The 15,917-nt window shown below is 43.0% G+C and overlaps 1 protein-coding gene across 1 annotated transcript in view; it reads right to left on the reverse strand.

Annotated features, from left to right (window-relative positions):
• Positions 1-5,370: 5,370 nt before the first annotated feature.
• map2k6 (mitogen-activated protein kinase kinase 6) overlaps positions 5,371-15,917 on the reverse strand; it is a 39,810-nt gene continuing 29,263 nt past the window's right edge. Inside the window, exons 10-12 of the mRNA XM_080872316.1 lie at positions 15,175-15,314; positions 11,949-11,994; positions 5,371-11,078 (exon numbers count right to left, since the gene is read on the reverse strand). Of these exons, the coding sequence (XP_080728442.1) occupies positions 11,001-11,078; positions 11,949-11,994; positions 15,175-15,314 (264 nt within the window). The 3' untranslated portion in view covers positions 5,371-11,000. The remainder of the gene's footprint in view (positions 11,079-11,948; positions 11,995-15,174; positions 15,315-15,917) is intronic.

Raw genomic sequence — 15,917 nt, forward strand, 5'->3', positions numbered from 1 at the left:
AATGTGGGCTTGTTCCACTGTTGCATCTCCATTTTTATTGTGGTCACTAAACTCAAACTAGAATTTATGAGTAAATAGGACATTTTTTCCATTATGAACTGGTATGTCGGTGGTCTCTGAGAACCTCGAGCTTTTGTCCTTGATTCCTGCCTTCTTTTGGCAGAACTTTTCGTCCGTAATCCCCAATGAAGTTCTTTTTTCTATTTCTCAGTGAATAAAGCTCGACGTACTGACACTCTGGTCATGCATTTGATTTAGCTGATCCGATAAAGCCTTTAGCAGTCTTTCCTCCCCACTGCTGTCAGACTCCATAATAAAGACTTTAACTGATCAAGCACACACATCCATACATATGCAATAATACTAAGTGCAATAATCCTTTCTGTCATCGTTGTATTTTTACTCAGTTGTATATAGTATTTGTATTCTATTTTTATCTTATTGTATATTTATTTTATTTTATTCTACTGTATATAGTATATTATTTTATTCTATTCTGTACAGTTGTGTACTGTATTTATTCTTATTGTATTCTAATTTTTGCCTCATAACTTTTGCACTGTCCACTTCCTGCTGTGACAAAACAAATTTCCCACGTGTGGGACTAATAAAGGTTATCTTATCTTATCTTATCTTATCTTAGTCCAAGCATTGTCCCTATAGAAACCTTCAGCTTAGCAATGATCAGATGCTCATAAACCCCGTTTGCTCCAAATAACAAACTAACACTTAAACTTAGTTGCCATGTTTTCAACTATATCTCAATGCGATACTAATACACCGCTGATGAGTAGATCAGATCCGCCTGAGCATCATCTGAATGCTGCATCAATAGAAGGATACAACTCAAGCGAATATGACCTCTTGTCCAGTGGAGTTAACGTGGTCAGTGCCACTAATGCGCTTCAATTTAATTTGTGATCTAGAAATAGAGCAGCATAGGAAATTTTTCTTGATTTTACATGTCAGAGCATCTTGTGGTTTTAAATATCTCTCATCAGCCACGCTACTCAGCAGATTTGGCTCAATACGACTTTGTCGTCTTCTTCAAAATTCAATTCCCGTCGAAGGGTCATTGCTTTGATATACTAGAGGAGCTCCATGTGTAACTGAAAGTGTTGTAAAGCTGAACAAGAAGACCATCCTGAAGACGTCCGCAGACAAATTTAAATCAGTTTACAGATCTATAGTAGATTAGAAAATCAAAGTACACATTTATTGTGGAAGCCCCCTTAAAATCAGATACTTCACTATTCGCAGAATTCCTGCCATCGCTGACGAGCTTCAAACTGTCTTCAAACAAAAAACAACTTTTCTTTCACCCTTTTCAAAAGTGTGTAACAAATGGGTTCAAAAAATGAGTCTAACGACAACTCTCCAACTTCACAATTTGGTTCAATCTAAGAGGAATGATCACTTGATCCCTAAACTAATCAAACTAAATACTAAACTCCATTTAGCAGAAGCGTGGCCAGAGGCAGGACAAAAAACATTCTCTGGCTGTCTCTCTCCACCCTGCTCCTGTTCGGTTTACGCCAGGGGTCTCAAACTCGCGGCCCACGTCGGCCCTACTTGCAGACTACATATCAAAGTGAAGCAGTATAACGCAATTTTGCCCTTGAAGTTCCTTTTTTGTTTGTTGTTGAGTTAAAATAAGTTCTTTAAAAAGCAAAAAGTGATTTAACATGAAGAACTCATCATGAGCAGAGAGCACAAAAATGCTGAGGGACTGGCTGAGTTAGCTCAGTGAGAGGGTCAAAACTAATGTGTACACTCATGTCTCCATGGTGCTGGTCAGGAGCACAGAGCCCTGAGGATGAGTACTAGTGGATGATCGGACCTGAGGCCACCCTCATGAAGTCTGTTTCTGATCGTCAAAGGAGCTTGCAAAGAAAAGCGTCTGGACTTCTTTAAGTTGCTTGAAGACGTTTCACCTCTCATCCGAGAAGCTTCTTCAGTTCTAAGGTCAAATGGTGGAGAGTCCCAGATATAAACCTAGTGGGAGTGACCCCCCACAGAGGGACTTAGCAACTTAAAGAAGTCCAGACGCTTTTCTTTGCAAGCTCCTTTGACTACGATGACCTGGATGACTGAGAACCTTCACAGACATCTGTTTCTGATCATTTGGTCAGACACGTTCATACCGGTGTCCTGCTGGAGGTCATTTTGTAGCTCTGGCACTGCTCACCTTGTTCATCCTTGAGACTGTGCTAAAAGACACAGCAAACCTTCTGGCAATGGCAAGTATTGATGTGCCATCCTGGATGAGTTGGAGAGATCTGTGCAACCTCTGTAAGGTCTAGGTATCACCTCATGCTACCAGTAGTAACACCGATACTAACCAAACGCAAAACTAGTTTAAAAAACAAACAAAACAAAAAAAAAAACAGTCAGAAAAGACAGGGCAGGAATCATTCCTATTTTGGTGGTTGTCTCATCGTTGCCCCTCTAGTGCACATGTTAATTTCATTGACACCAAAGCATCCGAAACTGGTAAACAATCCCCTCTGCTACTTAACTGACCAGCTCAATATCCAGCTTGATGCTATCGGGGTGATTGTGGCTCAAGAGTTGGGAGTTCGTCTTGTAATCGGAAGGTTGCCGGTTTGAGCCCCGGCTTGGACAGTCTCGGTCATTGCCACCTACTGGTGGTGGTCAGAGGGCCCGGTGGCGCCAGTGTCCGGCAGCCTCGCCTCTGTCAGTGCACCCCAGGGTGGCTGTGGCAACAATGTAGCTGCCATCACCAGTGTGTGAATGGGTGGATGACTGGTTGTGTAAAGCGCTTTGGGGTCCTTACGAACTAGAAAAGCGCTATACAAATACAGGCCATTTACTCTGATCAAAGTCTTCCTTTCATTTTTTTTGAGCATAGGTGCTTCACCTGAACCTGAGAGAACTTAATCAGGGGGGTCTGGGCTCAGATCCATTTCTTTATAAGATGTCAGACTTTTGTCCTGCTTCTTTCCATGTTGCATGTTTGTAACAGAAAATGTTCTATGGTTACAATCATGCTAGATTCTTTATAAAGTAGCAAGAAGTACTTCTTGGAAGCAGAGTTATTACTAAGCGGCTTTCCGTCGCAATCTATCCATTGCCTTCCATTTATCTGAAGTTGAGTCGTGGTGACAGCGGACATCCTTTGCCTCAGTGGTTTTCCTCCAGACAAGATGTAAAACCTTTCCAGTAACTTTTGCGGCTGCTTTGAGGAGTTTCCTCTTTCTTGGGCATTCTTGGAAGGGCTAAAGTTAGCAGCTAATATTAGCAAGCTTGGTTATCAAGCTGCATGCATTAATCATACTGGTGCAATCACTGCACACAGCGTTATAGAGAAACAGGTCACTGAGCACGTGGCGGGCAGTTACCTGCGAGAAGTGTGTATCCACGTCTGGTTGGTGAGTGGTTGCTGGCAGCTGCTGTAGGTGAAACTGGTTGCAAAGAGGTGCAGCTCCGAAAACCTCTTCCTTGCAGTTTCCTTACCTGCTAGCAGGTTGCTCCGGTCAACTGTAATTTAAATGAAAGATGCCCTGTTGTCTGCAAAGCCATGCAAAATGAATACGAGCATTTTAGTGTTTTAGCCTAATTTTAAAGTTAACCAAGTGTTCTGTATAATAAATGCAGTTGTAGCATTTGTGTTAAACCAAACGGTCCCATTGAAAACTGTCTGCCATCTCTGCCTCCATGACCTTTCACCTTCTAGAACTAATTGTAACAACAGAGCAAACGGAGCTTATTGTGTAAAAATACCTTTTTATTGAATTTCCATCATTACAATTGCACACAATCAGTTTGAGCAATTTAAAATATTTATAGAAATTCATTGAGCTCTAAATGAACAGTCATCAGTCTTTAGCAGAGGCTTAAAAGACGTGTAAATATACTGAGAACTTCACTTCCCATGGGGCACAGCGTCCCGACCCCCCGAACCCACCCGACAGCAACAAAAAAGGCTCTCTTCCACATACAGTAGCATCTCTGGATTATTTTGCAACCTCCCACCCCCCCTCCCCGAATAAAGGAAAACAACACCGCAAACATCACATACAGCTGTGTGTACCAGCAGTTTACCACCTGCGACTGAGAAACAGAAAGCGCCACGGTTCACAAGTCTCGTTGTAGTTTTCGACAGACGGCTCAGCACGGTTCACAGACGACAGATTTACACTCGATATAATCCGGCCAAACGCACGTCCAAAGGCCCGGAGGAGCCTCCCACACAAAGCAGGCTTTTTTGATGCATTTCATTCATCTGCTGACGCATTTGGAGGACGAGGAAGAAGGTGAGCAAAATTTCCTGATTCTCTGTCTGACATTCAAAATCAAAAAAAAGACGAAATAAATAAGTGTGTGGCGTTCCAGTAAAGAACAATCGTCTACTGGATTTAACGGATGCCTGCTGTTGGACGCTGCACGGATGAACTTGGAGGTTAAGAGGGTGAATTGTGGAGGGATGTGAAAACAGATTGCTCACTAAGGACAGTTTCCACTCGGACATCCTACCCTTGCTGATGCACAGCGACAAAGCTTTACTCAGCAGGTGAGAGCGGGCCACAATTAGACTCATGGATGGGAATTCCCACGTGTGGGCAGGCATGTATAAAGGAGCACTTAAACAAAAAGGAAAACCGTTCTCTGGGTGCAGCTCTGACGAAGGAGGAGAAGCATGATGACTGTTTTATCTGGCAGCATCTTCCCAAAGAGGAAGAGCAGAGTAAAGATAGCAGAGCTCTCTGGCCAGCACAACGATGGGACAGACAAATGTGCACGCACACACACACACACACACACACACACACACACACACAGAGGAAAATCCCATGTGACGTGTGATTAAACTCGACTCTTTTCTCATTACAGCCTATTGAAAAGTGAACATGAATCAACTGTGGACCAGAAATGTCAGCGCTGAGCAGAGGAAACAAAGAGTTGTGTGGAGTTAGAAGGGTCTCAGACAAAACCTGCTGCGTTTCTCATTAGTGTGTGTGTGTGTGTGTGTGTGTGTGTGTGTGTGTGTGTGTGTGCTGTCTATACAACTGTCCTTTGTGGAAACCCAAATATATAATTTAATAAAATGTTTATTTTCAGTGTAAGAGAAACTAAAGTAGCTTTAAGTTATGAAGAACTTGATGCAACCACATAAAGTGACTCTCCCGCTTCTTTCTGTATGTCAGTAGCACGTGTCCCATTACTTAGCTGCATACATTATATATTCTTGTGTTTTGGCAGAACAAGCAAAACTACAAAATTAAAATTCTTTCTTCAACACAAATCTAAAGAATTTTTTTCAATTATTTTGTGGAAAAAATTTGTGAAACTACTAAAAAAAAATGCAATTTACCATGTGCACATTGTGTGGACATGTTTGGAAAGCGGCGTGCAATCCAGAATGTCAGAATTCTGTCTTTTATGAGTTCATATTGTACAGTGGCAGCTATAAAATATTTAATTTAATCTCCTCTGAATTGCAACCATAAACTTAAATTTTTCCCACTGATTTTAACACTAAACCCACTTAAAGTTGTACAAGCTCTCGGCAGACGTTCAGTCACGCCGAGTGAAGCCATTTTCACACGTGAACTCAGGTCAGGGCACTGGCCGAGGCTGCCCTCGCACCGAGCAGACAACAGGAAGCCGCCTGTCTCCTGACAGCCAATCACCAGTTAGTCAGCTCTACACTCACAGTAAACTGTGTTTAACCTTCAGGTGACTGAGTGGCCTCATTTATAACCCCGGCCGTACAGTTCTGTGGGTAAAAATGCTGCCACATCTTTTTAAACCGCTTCTCCTACAGAGTGTCGTTTAGAGGAATTGGCCTCGTGGTGGAGCAAAGAGTTTAACAACTACATTGTGATGTTTGTGGTGAATCAGCGCTAACAGAACGAGCGCTGTGATTTACTGCTGCGTAAGGCTTGAAGCAAATACTGGACGCCAAAAGTTAGGCCACACAGCTATTTTCACTCTTTGTCTGCATCAAAGACAAAAAGACATTAGAATCATTTAAAAATCTTTCATAGATAAATGAAACAGGTCAGGTATGATAAACAGTCCTGTGTAAAAACATAACAGGGTCATAAATAAACCGAGGCTTCAGCTTTACGTTTGCATCCTTGCAGTCTGAGAGCTTGTGTGAAAATGGCTCATTTTTATTTAGACTAAAGGGTTTTGGTGTCGTTTATATGGTGGCACTAAATGTTTCCATCTATATTTGTGGGCAAGAATCACTACAAGGCCGCTAACCTGTAACATGATAACCAAACGCGATCCGCGGGCTTTTGCAAAAAGGTTTTTCACAATAAAAGCCTTTGCTCTGTAACAGGTTTCCGTCGGGTCAGTGTCACCCTTCATCTTTGATGTTGACAGCTGTACAGACTAAGCATGGCCGACGAGTGCAAACAGCAGCAAAAACAAAGTGAGCAGTTGAAGAAAAGCTTGGTATTATTTCAGAATTTTTACAGTATCACAATTTCAGTTAAATAAAAGTCAGAACCTCTAACTCCAAACTCTCCCTCTCACAAAAAAAAAAAAAAAAAAAAGATGGAAAATGACCACACACAGGGCAACCCTTCATCGACTGAATGACTGCTTCCTTACAGTAACACACTCGTAAATGTGACAATGTGATATGACTCCTTGGTACAGTGCAAAACATCACAGCAAATTGCAGTGTCAGTGGGTCCAGGACAGGAACTGAAGGACCAAAACAGTGTTTAAGCATCAATCACGAAGACAGACAAGTGTTTCAATGTAAATGTACACCACAGATATGTACTGTTAGGCACTTAAAACACCTACGAACGCCACACAAACCTAAATCCACTGCTCCGAGTCTACGCGTGCCATGACGAGTTCGACTACCTTTCCCGGCCTCCTAAGCCTGGCTCCAGCTCTTTGGTCACATTTGCTAAGTTAGGTTAATAACCATTTTTCACTAATGGAAAAAAAAGAATCTCGAGGTTCGACCTGTGATGGATAATTTTGCTCTGCTTCCAGAAAGTGTGACTTGAATTTTGTTAATTTCATCATGGCCTAAAAACACTAGGGGCAATTAAAAGTCTCTCCAGTATATTTCCATCTTCGCTACAGAGATGCACTAATGAGGAAGCCCTTAAATGTCCTCGCCGCGATGACTTCTGTCTGCTGCCAGTCCTCACATTCAGCTTCACCACAGAGAAACAGTTGGTGAAGTCAGAAAATGAGAACTATAGATGAAAAATAGAGAACGGTGAGAGCTTCATAAAGAAAAATAAGACAGCTTTGTGAGGCGGGCATGGGCGTGTTCGCAGTACTTCAAGGAATTATCTAAGCCAAAGGTTGTGGGACTGGAGCCCAACGGGGAGCAGGTTATAGGGTGAAAGGAAGGTTTTTACTCTGCATCAAAACAGGAAACTTCCCTGATAACATGACAGAGCGAACTGTACTCGACTGAGGGCAGGAGACTTTGTTTTGGAGTCTGGCAAAACAGCAGAGAGAACATTATTTCTTTAAAATAGAGCCCCAGAGGTCCACAGATGATGTTTTTGGGTAAATGTGGTTGCTCAGTCGTAAAATTGTCCTGGTTGACAAAAAATAAAAGCTAAAAACCATTTTTCCCAACCATGAATCTAGGAGTTTACAGCCCTCAGCACTCACTGAGCTGTCTAAGCTCTGCATCGACTTCAGTTTGGTTGAATAGCGAAAGGTTGATAGGCGCCAACCTTTCTGCTGTTCACTTGGTTACCAGACGGCTTGATCAGACACCCACATGGGTCTCACTGCGTCCCGGATCGCTGTGTTGGAGTTGGTGGTGACTTATTTCCGGACAATCAAAGGTGTTGTACCCGCACGTTCAGGCAGCAAGTCGGACCAGCGCTGCCTCCCAGGAAGATCTGCCGAGTTAGTATTGAGGAAACGTGTCCTCTGACTTTTCAGTCAAAGCTCATCATTATTCAGACGTCTTCTATGAGTTTAACATGTTTTTGAACTTCAGGGAGGACAGCTAGTCGGGTAAAGGCCCAGTGCCACACAGGTTTGTTTATTCCGACTACATTTCCTGTGTGTTTGAAGCCTCTACACAATGATAAATCAAGTCCAACTGGGTCCTAAGTCAGCTTCAATCGGGTTCAGGGAGGGGTGTGTGTCTGTTTTGCTGCTGCACGTCTCACGACTGTGTTTCAATATCTGAGACCTGGACGGATGCGTGCACAGTATGATCCTGGAGACAGGAATGATGGAATGGAAAACTGAAGTCTTCTTAATGGACGTGGTAAGGAGGAATTAGGAGCATTATCATCTCCTTCCACTTTGTTAGCTGGAGTTTGTTTTCTCTCAGTTAGCTCTGATTACAGCTGAGATTGTTTGAGTTGTTTGCAGGTGTGTATACCGGATCTGTTCTGATATTAGCAGCAAACCACGTCTGAGGGAGTGTTGGCAGACAGGAGTGTCCGGGGAAGAAGCCTTTTGTTGTGATGACCTTAAGCATGAATAGATAGAAGCAAATATGATGCGTGTATAGGACTATAAATATCAATGATATGTTTACAGGGTGCTGTACCCCCGGATGGCCCAAAAGTTCTTTCAAATTCGTATAAACTAATAATTTAATACAGCTTTAAATGATGTTGATGTCCAGTTTGACTGCAACTCTAACAGCTAAATCGACTGAAGGTGGACCCCCGAGTTTTAGGGTTTGTGGTTGTATAGTGACGATTTATCGATGCTGTAATGTCGAGCAGATTCGGGGGTAAAAGTCTTGTCAGAACAGATTAGAAGTGTTTTTGGTTCAGTTTTTGACACAGTTTAAGGCCCCAGAAGTCAAAATTAGAAGAAATCACGTGATAATTCAGCTCTGCCACTTAAAACACTTCAAGTTTCCCGTTTTGACATCAGAGTAATTCTTACATGACATCTAGAAGGCGTCAGCTCGGCCTCCACAGAAATCACTGCGAGAAAGAGGCCAAGAACAAAGGCAACGAGAGAGATGAACACAAGCATAAAAACATAAAAAAAACGAGCATGAGCTACGGTACAACAAGGAACACAAAGTGGGATTATGATGCCATGCAGCGTGTGAGGAGGGAGGGAGCGGATCCCTGCATCATTCTTAACATCTCATTTTCCTTAGACGGTTTCTATATAGAGGCACACAGAAGGCTTGCAAGTTACAGATTAAAAGCATTTCACGTGTTTGAGCCAAGAAGAACACGACAAAAAAAACACAAAGAAAAACAAAAACCATACACAGCTCACACAAACACGTGAGGAGAGTCTCAAATGGTTCGGTCAAGTATCCAAAGGGAAAACAGCAGTTATAATAAATAAGAGAAACTGCAGTAAGTATGTCGAAGGGGGGAGAAAAAACCTGGATCTAAATAATAACAATAATTAATATTAATAATAATAATAATAGCAATAGTATCCAGTTCTTTTCATGGTGAGTGGAGAGGGTTGTGATTGGCTCAGTACAGACAACAAGGAGAAAATCTTCCCCCACACAGCCCACACGCACACGCAAACACACACCCCGACATTTAAAGTGTGTGTGAGCGACACGAAGCTGCACGGCTGCGACTCGGCTCCGCCTTTGTCTCAAAGATCTGCGATTCAGCTTCACGCAGGAAGGATCAGGGACGGAGCAGTCAGTGGCTTCAAACCAGCCAAAGCTGCTGGACCTCAGAATCTCATATCTATTGGACTTTGGTGCTTTTGGCTACATTACTTTACAATATCACGGTAAAGTGTAAAAGTTTGAGATCTATTCGCAACTTTCATTGTTCTCACATCTTTTGTTTGGGGTCTTTTGAGGGGTCAAATTAGAAATACATTAAAAATAAATGGACGTGTTTGAACCAGCAGTCATCGCTGAGTTTGCTGATGGGGCACCCCGACCACATGGGTACAGTCACATCAAAAAGCACAACTTCACAATTTATTTAGACGCCTTTCAAATTACAGAACCTTGCTGACACGGTGGCGTCATGGTGGCCATTTCCATCTTTAATATACAGTCTATGCTTGTACTAGACTACCATACTAACTAGTTTTAAAATAAAGCTCTTTATTACATGCGTCACATTTGAACATGATGTGCAGATGCACAGTCGCCTGTACTTTTAAAGCAACGTAAGAGTGTTGCCCTGCCTGTTGAGCTCTTACAGGGGCAGCGAGGCTGCAGAAAATCCATAAAAAAAAATGTTGCGGAGCACGAAAACTGCGTTTCTACTTGGATTTGGAGCCGTGCAGCTCTGTGAACATGCCCCACACACACATGTCATGCACCAGCTCGCACACATTCACGCTCACAGGCAGCCAAGAGCCCAAAATGTGTAGTTGACCTCCACTGTAATCAGGGGGGAAAGCAGTGTAAGTGCAGTACCTCTTTGTGACCACTGGGGGGAGCCCCTGAAGTCAACAATCGGACTCTCCAACTGTTCCTCACTGGCCACATGAGCCCGTCTTTACCCAGAGAGAAATTCTGTACATGCAGTCAATTAATAATCTGATGCAACACTTGCTTCGAGTATGCAAACATTTAGATTATACACAGATAGATTATATCATTCTTCTTTTTTTTTATATAATCTGCACATCTTCTCGCTTCTGCTTTTCAGCAAAAAAGAAACTATGACTCGACCCTTGTGGAGGCCACAGAGTCAGCGCGCTAACAACAGCGCTCGAGGAGGAGCGCAGCGGCGGGGCAAATCGAATCAAACGGGGAGGCTTTGCATACACACATCATAAATTACTCCAGATTCTGTGTGAGGCTCCCGTCTCCCAAACTCCTCCCACCGTGCCAGGTGATGCACAGAGGGGGGGGCTGAGGCCAGGTGGGGGGCGGGGACAGACTCCTCGTTCTGCTTCGTCAGCGGCTCCTCTGGGCTCCGTTTGTCTGCCACTGGAGGGAGGGGTGAGAGGGAATCCTGCGGGTAAATGGGATGGTGGGGGGGGCTGCGATTGGTGTTTTTTTCTTGGATTTTTTTTTTTGTTTCCTCTTTTTTAACAGATTCCTCCCCCTCCCTCCAGTGCACTCAGTCTCCCAAGATGACTTTCACAAAGCTAGCCACGTCGGTTTCTTTGGCCTCGTGGGAAGTGAAGAAGAGATGTTGCTGAGGAGGAAACGGACACCGAGTTAGTCGGGAGCCAAATCAGAAAAAAGCAATTAAAGCATCAATTCCTTGAACTTTGAGGCTGTCGTGTTGTTGTGTTGCAGTTTGCATTGTAATTATGGTCATTAGAGCATTTCTTTGCAGCTGTTTTCAATCTGATTTTAGTTTTTGACACTTGGTTTACACTCATTTGTTGTCATCTCTTGTAGTGACACCTTTGTTGCCTTTTCTGGTCAAATTGTATCTGGTTGCCATACTTTGGCGCAATATAAATTATATTGAATTGAATTTTTTTCAACTTTTCAACGGCACGATTTGCATCTTTATGTGGACATTTTGTATTTGTTTATAGTCGGTTCATGAATCTTAGTTGTAAACAATCCGATTGTTGTCCTTATGCGCCGATTTCACATGTATGTGCATCATTTTGCTTCTATTCATTTTGTTGGTGACTTTGCAGCTCTTAATTCTGTGTCTTCTGTTGATTTCCAGTCATTTGAGTTTTATTTTGCATCACTTGGTCATTTTAGAGCTTGTAGGAAGTCTTGGTTCATGGTCATTTTGCACATTTAAAAAAAAAAAATCATTTTTGTGTCTTTTGTTGTTCGTTTGCATCCATTTCGGGTCTCTTTGTGCTTAATTGATTAAGCTGCAGCCATTCAAACACCTGCACCCCCTGATACTCTGAGCTTTTACTGGACCTTTAGTAAACCTTCCATGGATGAGACCAGTGAAGCATCTTGGCTTCAAGCGTCAAATACAGGGTTTGTAAATAACAATCTAAGTGCACCCCCCAGTGTTTGATTAACAGCATTACAAGGTGCTTGCAGGGAAGTCATGCTTATAATCTGTTAACACAGAAACACTCACCATGAGTTCTGTGTAAGTCGGCCGCTCTTTGGAAACTTTCTTTAAGCTGCAGAAGAAGAAAAAAAAGCAAAGATGAAGATTAAATGGTGGACTTCCCCACTCTTGCCACAGATCTGTTCCAGCGTCTGATTCAGTGTTATTCTATGAAAGCGTCTGAGAAGTCGCAGACTGCCAGCCTCCGAGGGTTTCAAGGTAACAGAAAAAATACAACCAAGCACGATGAGTCACCCAAGCACCAAAGAACATAGTCACATCAGTGTCTTTCTGCATTCTGAGTACTGCTCAAAGTGCGGCATCATTTTCTGATATCACCAGGAAACAATGATCGAAACTGGAGGACGACTCGTTTCTCAGTGTGATCGAGTGTTATTTCAGGTCAGCAGCCATACATCATGTAAGCATTTCAGATTCACCCAGATTCACAGAACACCATCAGGCAGGCGTCTGACCATCACGTTCATTCAGCAGCTGCACATTAAGCCTGAATCTCCCATAGGAAACCAGATGAACATGCACTACTCCAGCAAATAGCCGGCCCCCAAAAAGTTCAAAACAAGCCAAAAAAAAAAAAACATTACAAAGAAAAGAAAAACAATTCAATAATTTGGCTTTGCTTAAAGGCAGCATCACTTTACATTAGTGACAGGAAGAAGAAGTCTGCTGGTGTTGGCAGTGCTGGGCGAAAAGAGTTCAGTATTCACATCACTGCCACAATTATGCAGTTTCCACATTACTAAGGTTCTTCAGTTATTTGCATGTTAAGCATGTTGTGGGTGGGGTGGGGGGTATTTCAGTTCTATGTGGAACAACCGGTAACAGGAGATATTCTTGTCAATGTTCCAGCTGTTGTTGCATGCCACTGTAAGCTCTCAGTCTTCCAAAGGCTGCCAGACTTCTTTAAGCTTCCTGAAGACATTTCATTTGTCTTCCCAAACACTTCTTCACATCATCTAAAAGTTGATCACTGAAAACTGAACAATACACGAGTCAGATCTTCAGGACAAAGCTCAGCGATATATTTGGACTGACAAGCAGAAGAGACTCTCCTGAGCATCCAAACATTTGCATTCTGGACAGAGAAGACAGACGATTTAAGATGGCCCTACATCCACCTGGACCACCTCCAAGGTGACAACCCAACAGCTTTCAGGAAACCTCTCTGGTGTGAAACATCTTCAAGTACCTAAAAAAACAGACCAGTTGCTTTTAACTCAAGTTTAAATAAATGTTATTGCATTTTCAGCTTGGTCGTTGCTGCAGTGCAGGTGGAGTGAAACAGTATTTAAAATATTGGCAACCACCAGTCTACCGATAAGCCTTTCTTCCTGTTGAAAGGGAGTTTTTCCTTCCCACTGTCACCAAAGTGCTTGCTCACAGGAGGTCATCTGATTGTTGGGTTTTTCTCTGTATGTATTATTGTAGGGTCTACCTTACAACATAAAGCGCCTTGAGGAGTCTGTTGCAGTGACTTGGCGCTGTATAAATAAAACCTCATTCTCAGGTCAGTGCATTCACAAAGCTTTCAGAAAACTTGGACAAAGATTGAGATCACTGAGATCCAAACTTCGGGATTTTTAGTATCTACACCTGTGGTATCATTTTGAAAATCCTCGGTGACTTCCTGCTTAAGTTACTGCATTCACAAACCTAGGTGTCCATGTCGCCGGCCCACCAGTGAAACAATACCCCACCAACCTTTTACAGCTGAAGGGTAAAAATCACCAAATCTGTCCACCATATCTGCTTTTCATCTGTGATTTTTAATCTCTGAAGGTTTTTTGCACTTCTTCCTCATTCCTTCTTCAACTGTGGTGGCTGTAGCTCAGGAGGAAGAGCAGATCTGCTGATCGGAACGTTGCTGGTTTGATCCCTGGCTGCTGCAGCTTGCACGCCAAACATCCTTGGGCAAGATACTAACCCCAAGTTGCTCCCCAATGCATCCATCAGATTATGAGTGTAGAAAAGCTCTGTATAAGAATCAGTCCATTTGCCATTTAACCAGCTGACATTATTACTTCATGAACCCTCATCACTGTGCATCACAGCAGCCTCTGCAATTCCTGAACTTCCAGAGCTATGCATGAATACAACTTCTGACTGACTGGACATCATTTGCACTGGAGTAAGGTGAGGTTTACACCTGCATCATCACGGCCTCCCTTTTCTTAAAGGCAAGGTTGTGATGCCCGTCTTAAATTAAGAAAATCCTTTCAGCTCACTCGCCGTACGTCTTCTCGCTGCACAAATACCTGCATGTGTCACTAAGCAACAAAGAAAGAACAGAACCAAAGATTTTTTGGCATGTAGAAGATCTGATCTTGGAGGCACAAACACAATAATCTCGTTCTCAATGGTGCGGTTACAGTTTGGAGGAGTAACGTTACAGAAGAGGATGCACGAAACAGCCGCTCGGCTTTTGACAAACATCCAAAAACGATACGCAAACGCAAAGACATCCCGCTTTTCTCTCTTTACTTTTGTTTATACTCCATCTCTCTGTGCTCTTACTCACAACAGGAACTTGATGAATATCTCAAACATAATTATTTTCGTTTCCAACAATTACGAAAACAATATAATCAAAAACTATACTCAGTGTTTAGAGACTATTACAACTATTAAACATGGAAACCCCTGAGCAGTTCATTCTCAAAGACCCGTGTTTTTCTCTTTAGAATATTTATTATTGCTCGTTACCAACTAACCACCGCCTCATTTTTACCGCCATCATGTCTCACATTCATGCAGTCATCTGCTAACAGCGACCTGCGCTCTCCTGCCATCCTGCCTGTATGACCCCCAAACCTGCCAGCCTCCCGCCTCACCTCTGTGCACCCTCACTGGTTCACACAGTATTTATGCTCAAAACAATATTTGCAGCTCAGTTCTTGTAAATTACAGTGACACAAAATTACATAATTAGAGTAATTAAACTAATACGTAGGGATCCGTAAAAAGTGCACAGTTGCATGTTTACAGCATATTCAGATAGTCCCATCCTGTGAAAACAAGAATAACAAAAACAGCAACAATGAAGCCAATCGAATAAAGGGGAAATCATCTGAAGCCCACTCAGCTGGGATCAGTACACATCTCTCTGTGATCTGTAGCAGCTTCGCGACTCTGCAGGCTTCTCCTGTGTAAAGATCTGGGTGTAAATCTGAGACGTGGATCAGGCTGGAAGAAAGTTGGACAAAGCAAGAAAGTAAACCAGAAAAACACGAACCACTGAGAGGTGAAGTCCACAAACTCAGGGGAGAACTGGTCGGCGGGAAGCTGGGGCGAAGGCTCTTCCACCACCTGCTTCAGCTGCTGAAAAGGTGTCCCCCACGAGTCGTACGGGAAGCGCAGGATGGCGAGCTCGATCTGAGCCAAACAAGACAAAAAAACAAAGAGGTCAAGGAGCGTTTTTAGTGCTTTAGTGAGCACAAACACATAACCTGACACAAACATATCTGCACAGCTGCATTCATGTGATTTTTCACCCAAATCCATCCCACGTCGCAGCGTCATTTAATGACTGACCCCAAAACAAGCACACTCTAAAGATCCCACTCATCTCCAGCAGAGCGGCACACACGTGGCTTCCCAAACATCCGTTACAGTTTTTAACATTACTGTAGTTTTTCCTCTCACTGCTACTGCAGCATTAATGAGTTTCACACTAAAACCTCCTCAGCTGCTTCACCTCCTTCAGTTCAGCTTTCGAGGAACAACAGGTGCTCCAACAATCAGCGCCCGGCAGGTTTTATCCCACACGCTGATCGCTCAGTCTGGACCACTCATTCTTGATTTTACAATTATTACAAAAACCTTCCACTACTCTGAAATCACAATTTTCCTCTTTTATTTAAAACCCATTTAGTGCCCTTTTAAAATTCAGACTGTGCTGGAACATTCGCTGCTCGAACAGCCGATCGAACAGGCAGAGACGAGCGCGAGTCAACTGCTGAATCCTTGATGCCAACA

The sequence above is a fragment of the Rhamphochromis sp. 'chilingali' genome, assembly GCF_963969265.1.
Source record: "Rhamphochromis sp. 'chilingali' genome assembly, chromosome: 22".
Lineage (NCBI taxonomy): Eukaryota > Metazoa > Chordata > Actinopteri > Cichliformes > Cichlidae > Rhamphochromis > Rhamphochromis sp. 'chilingali'.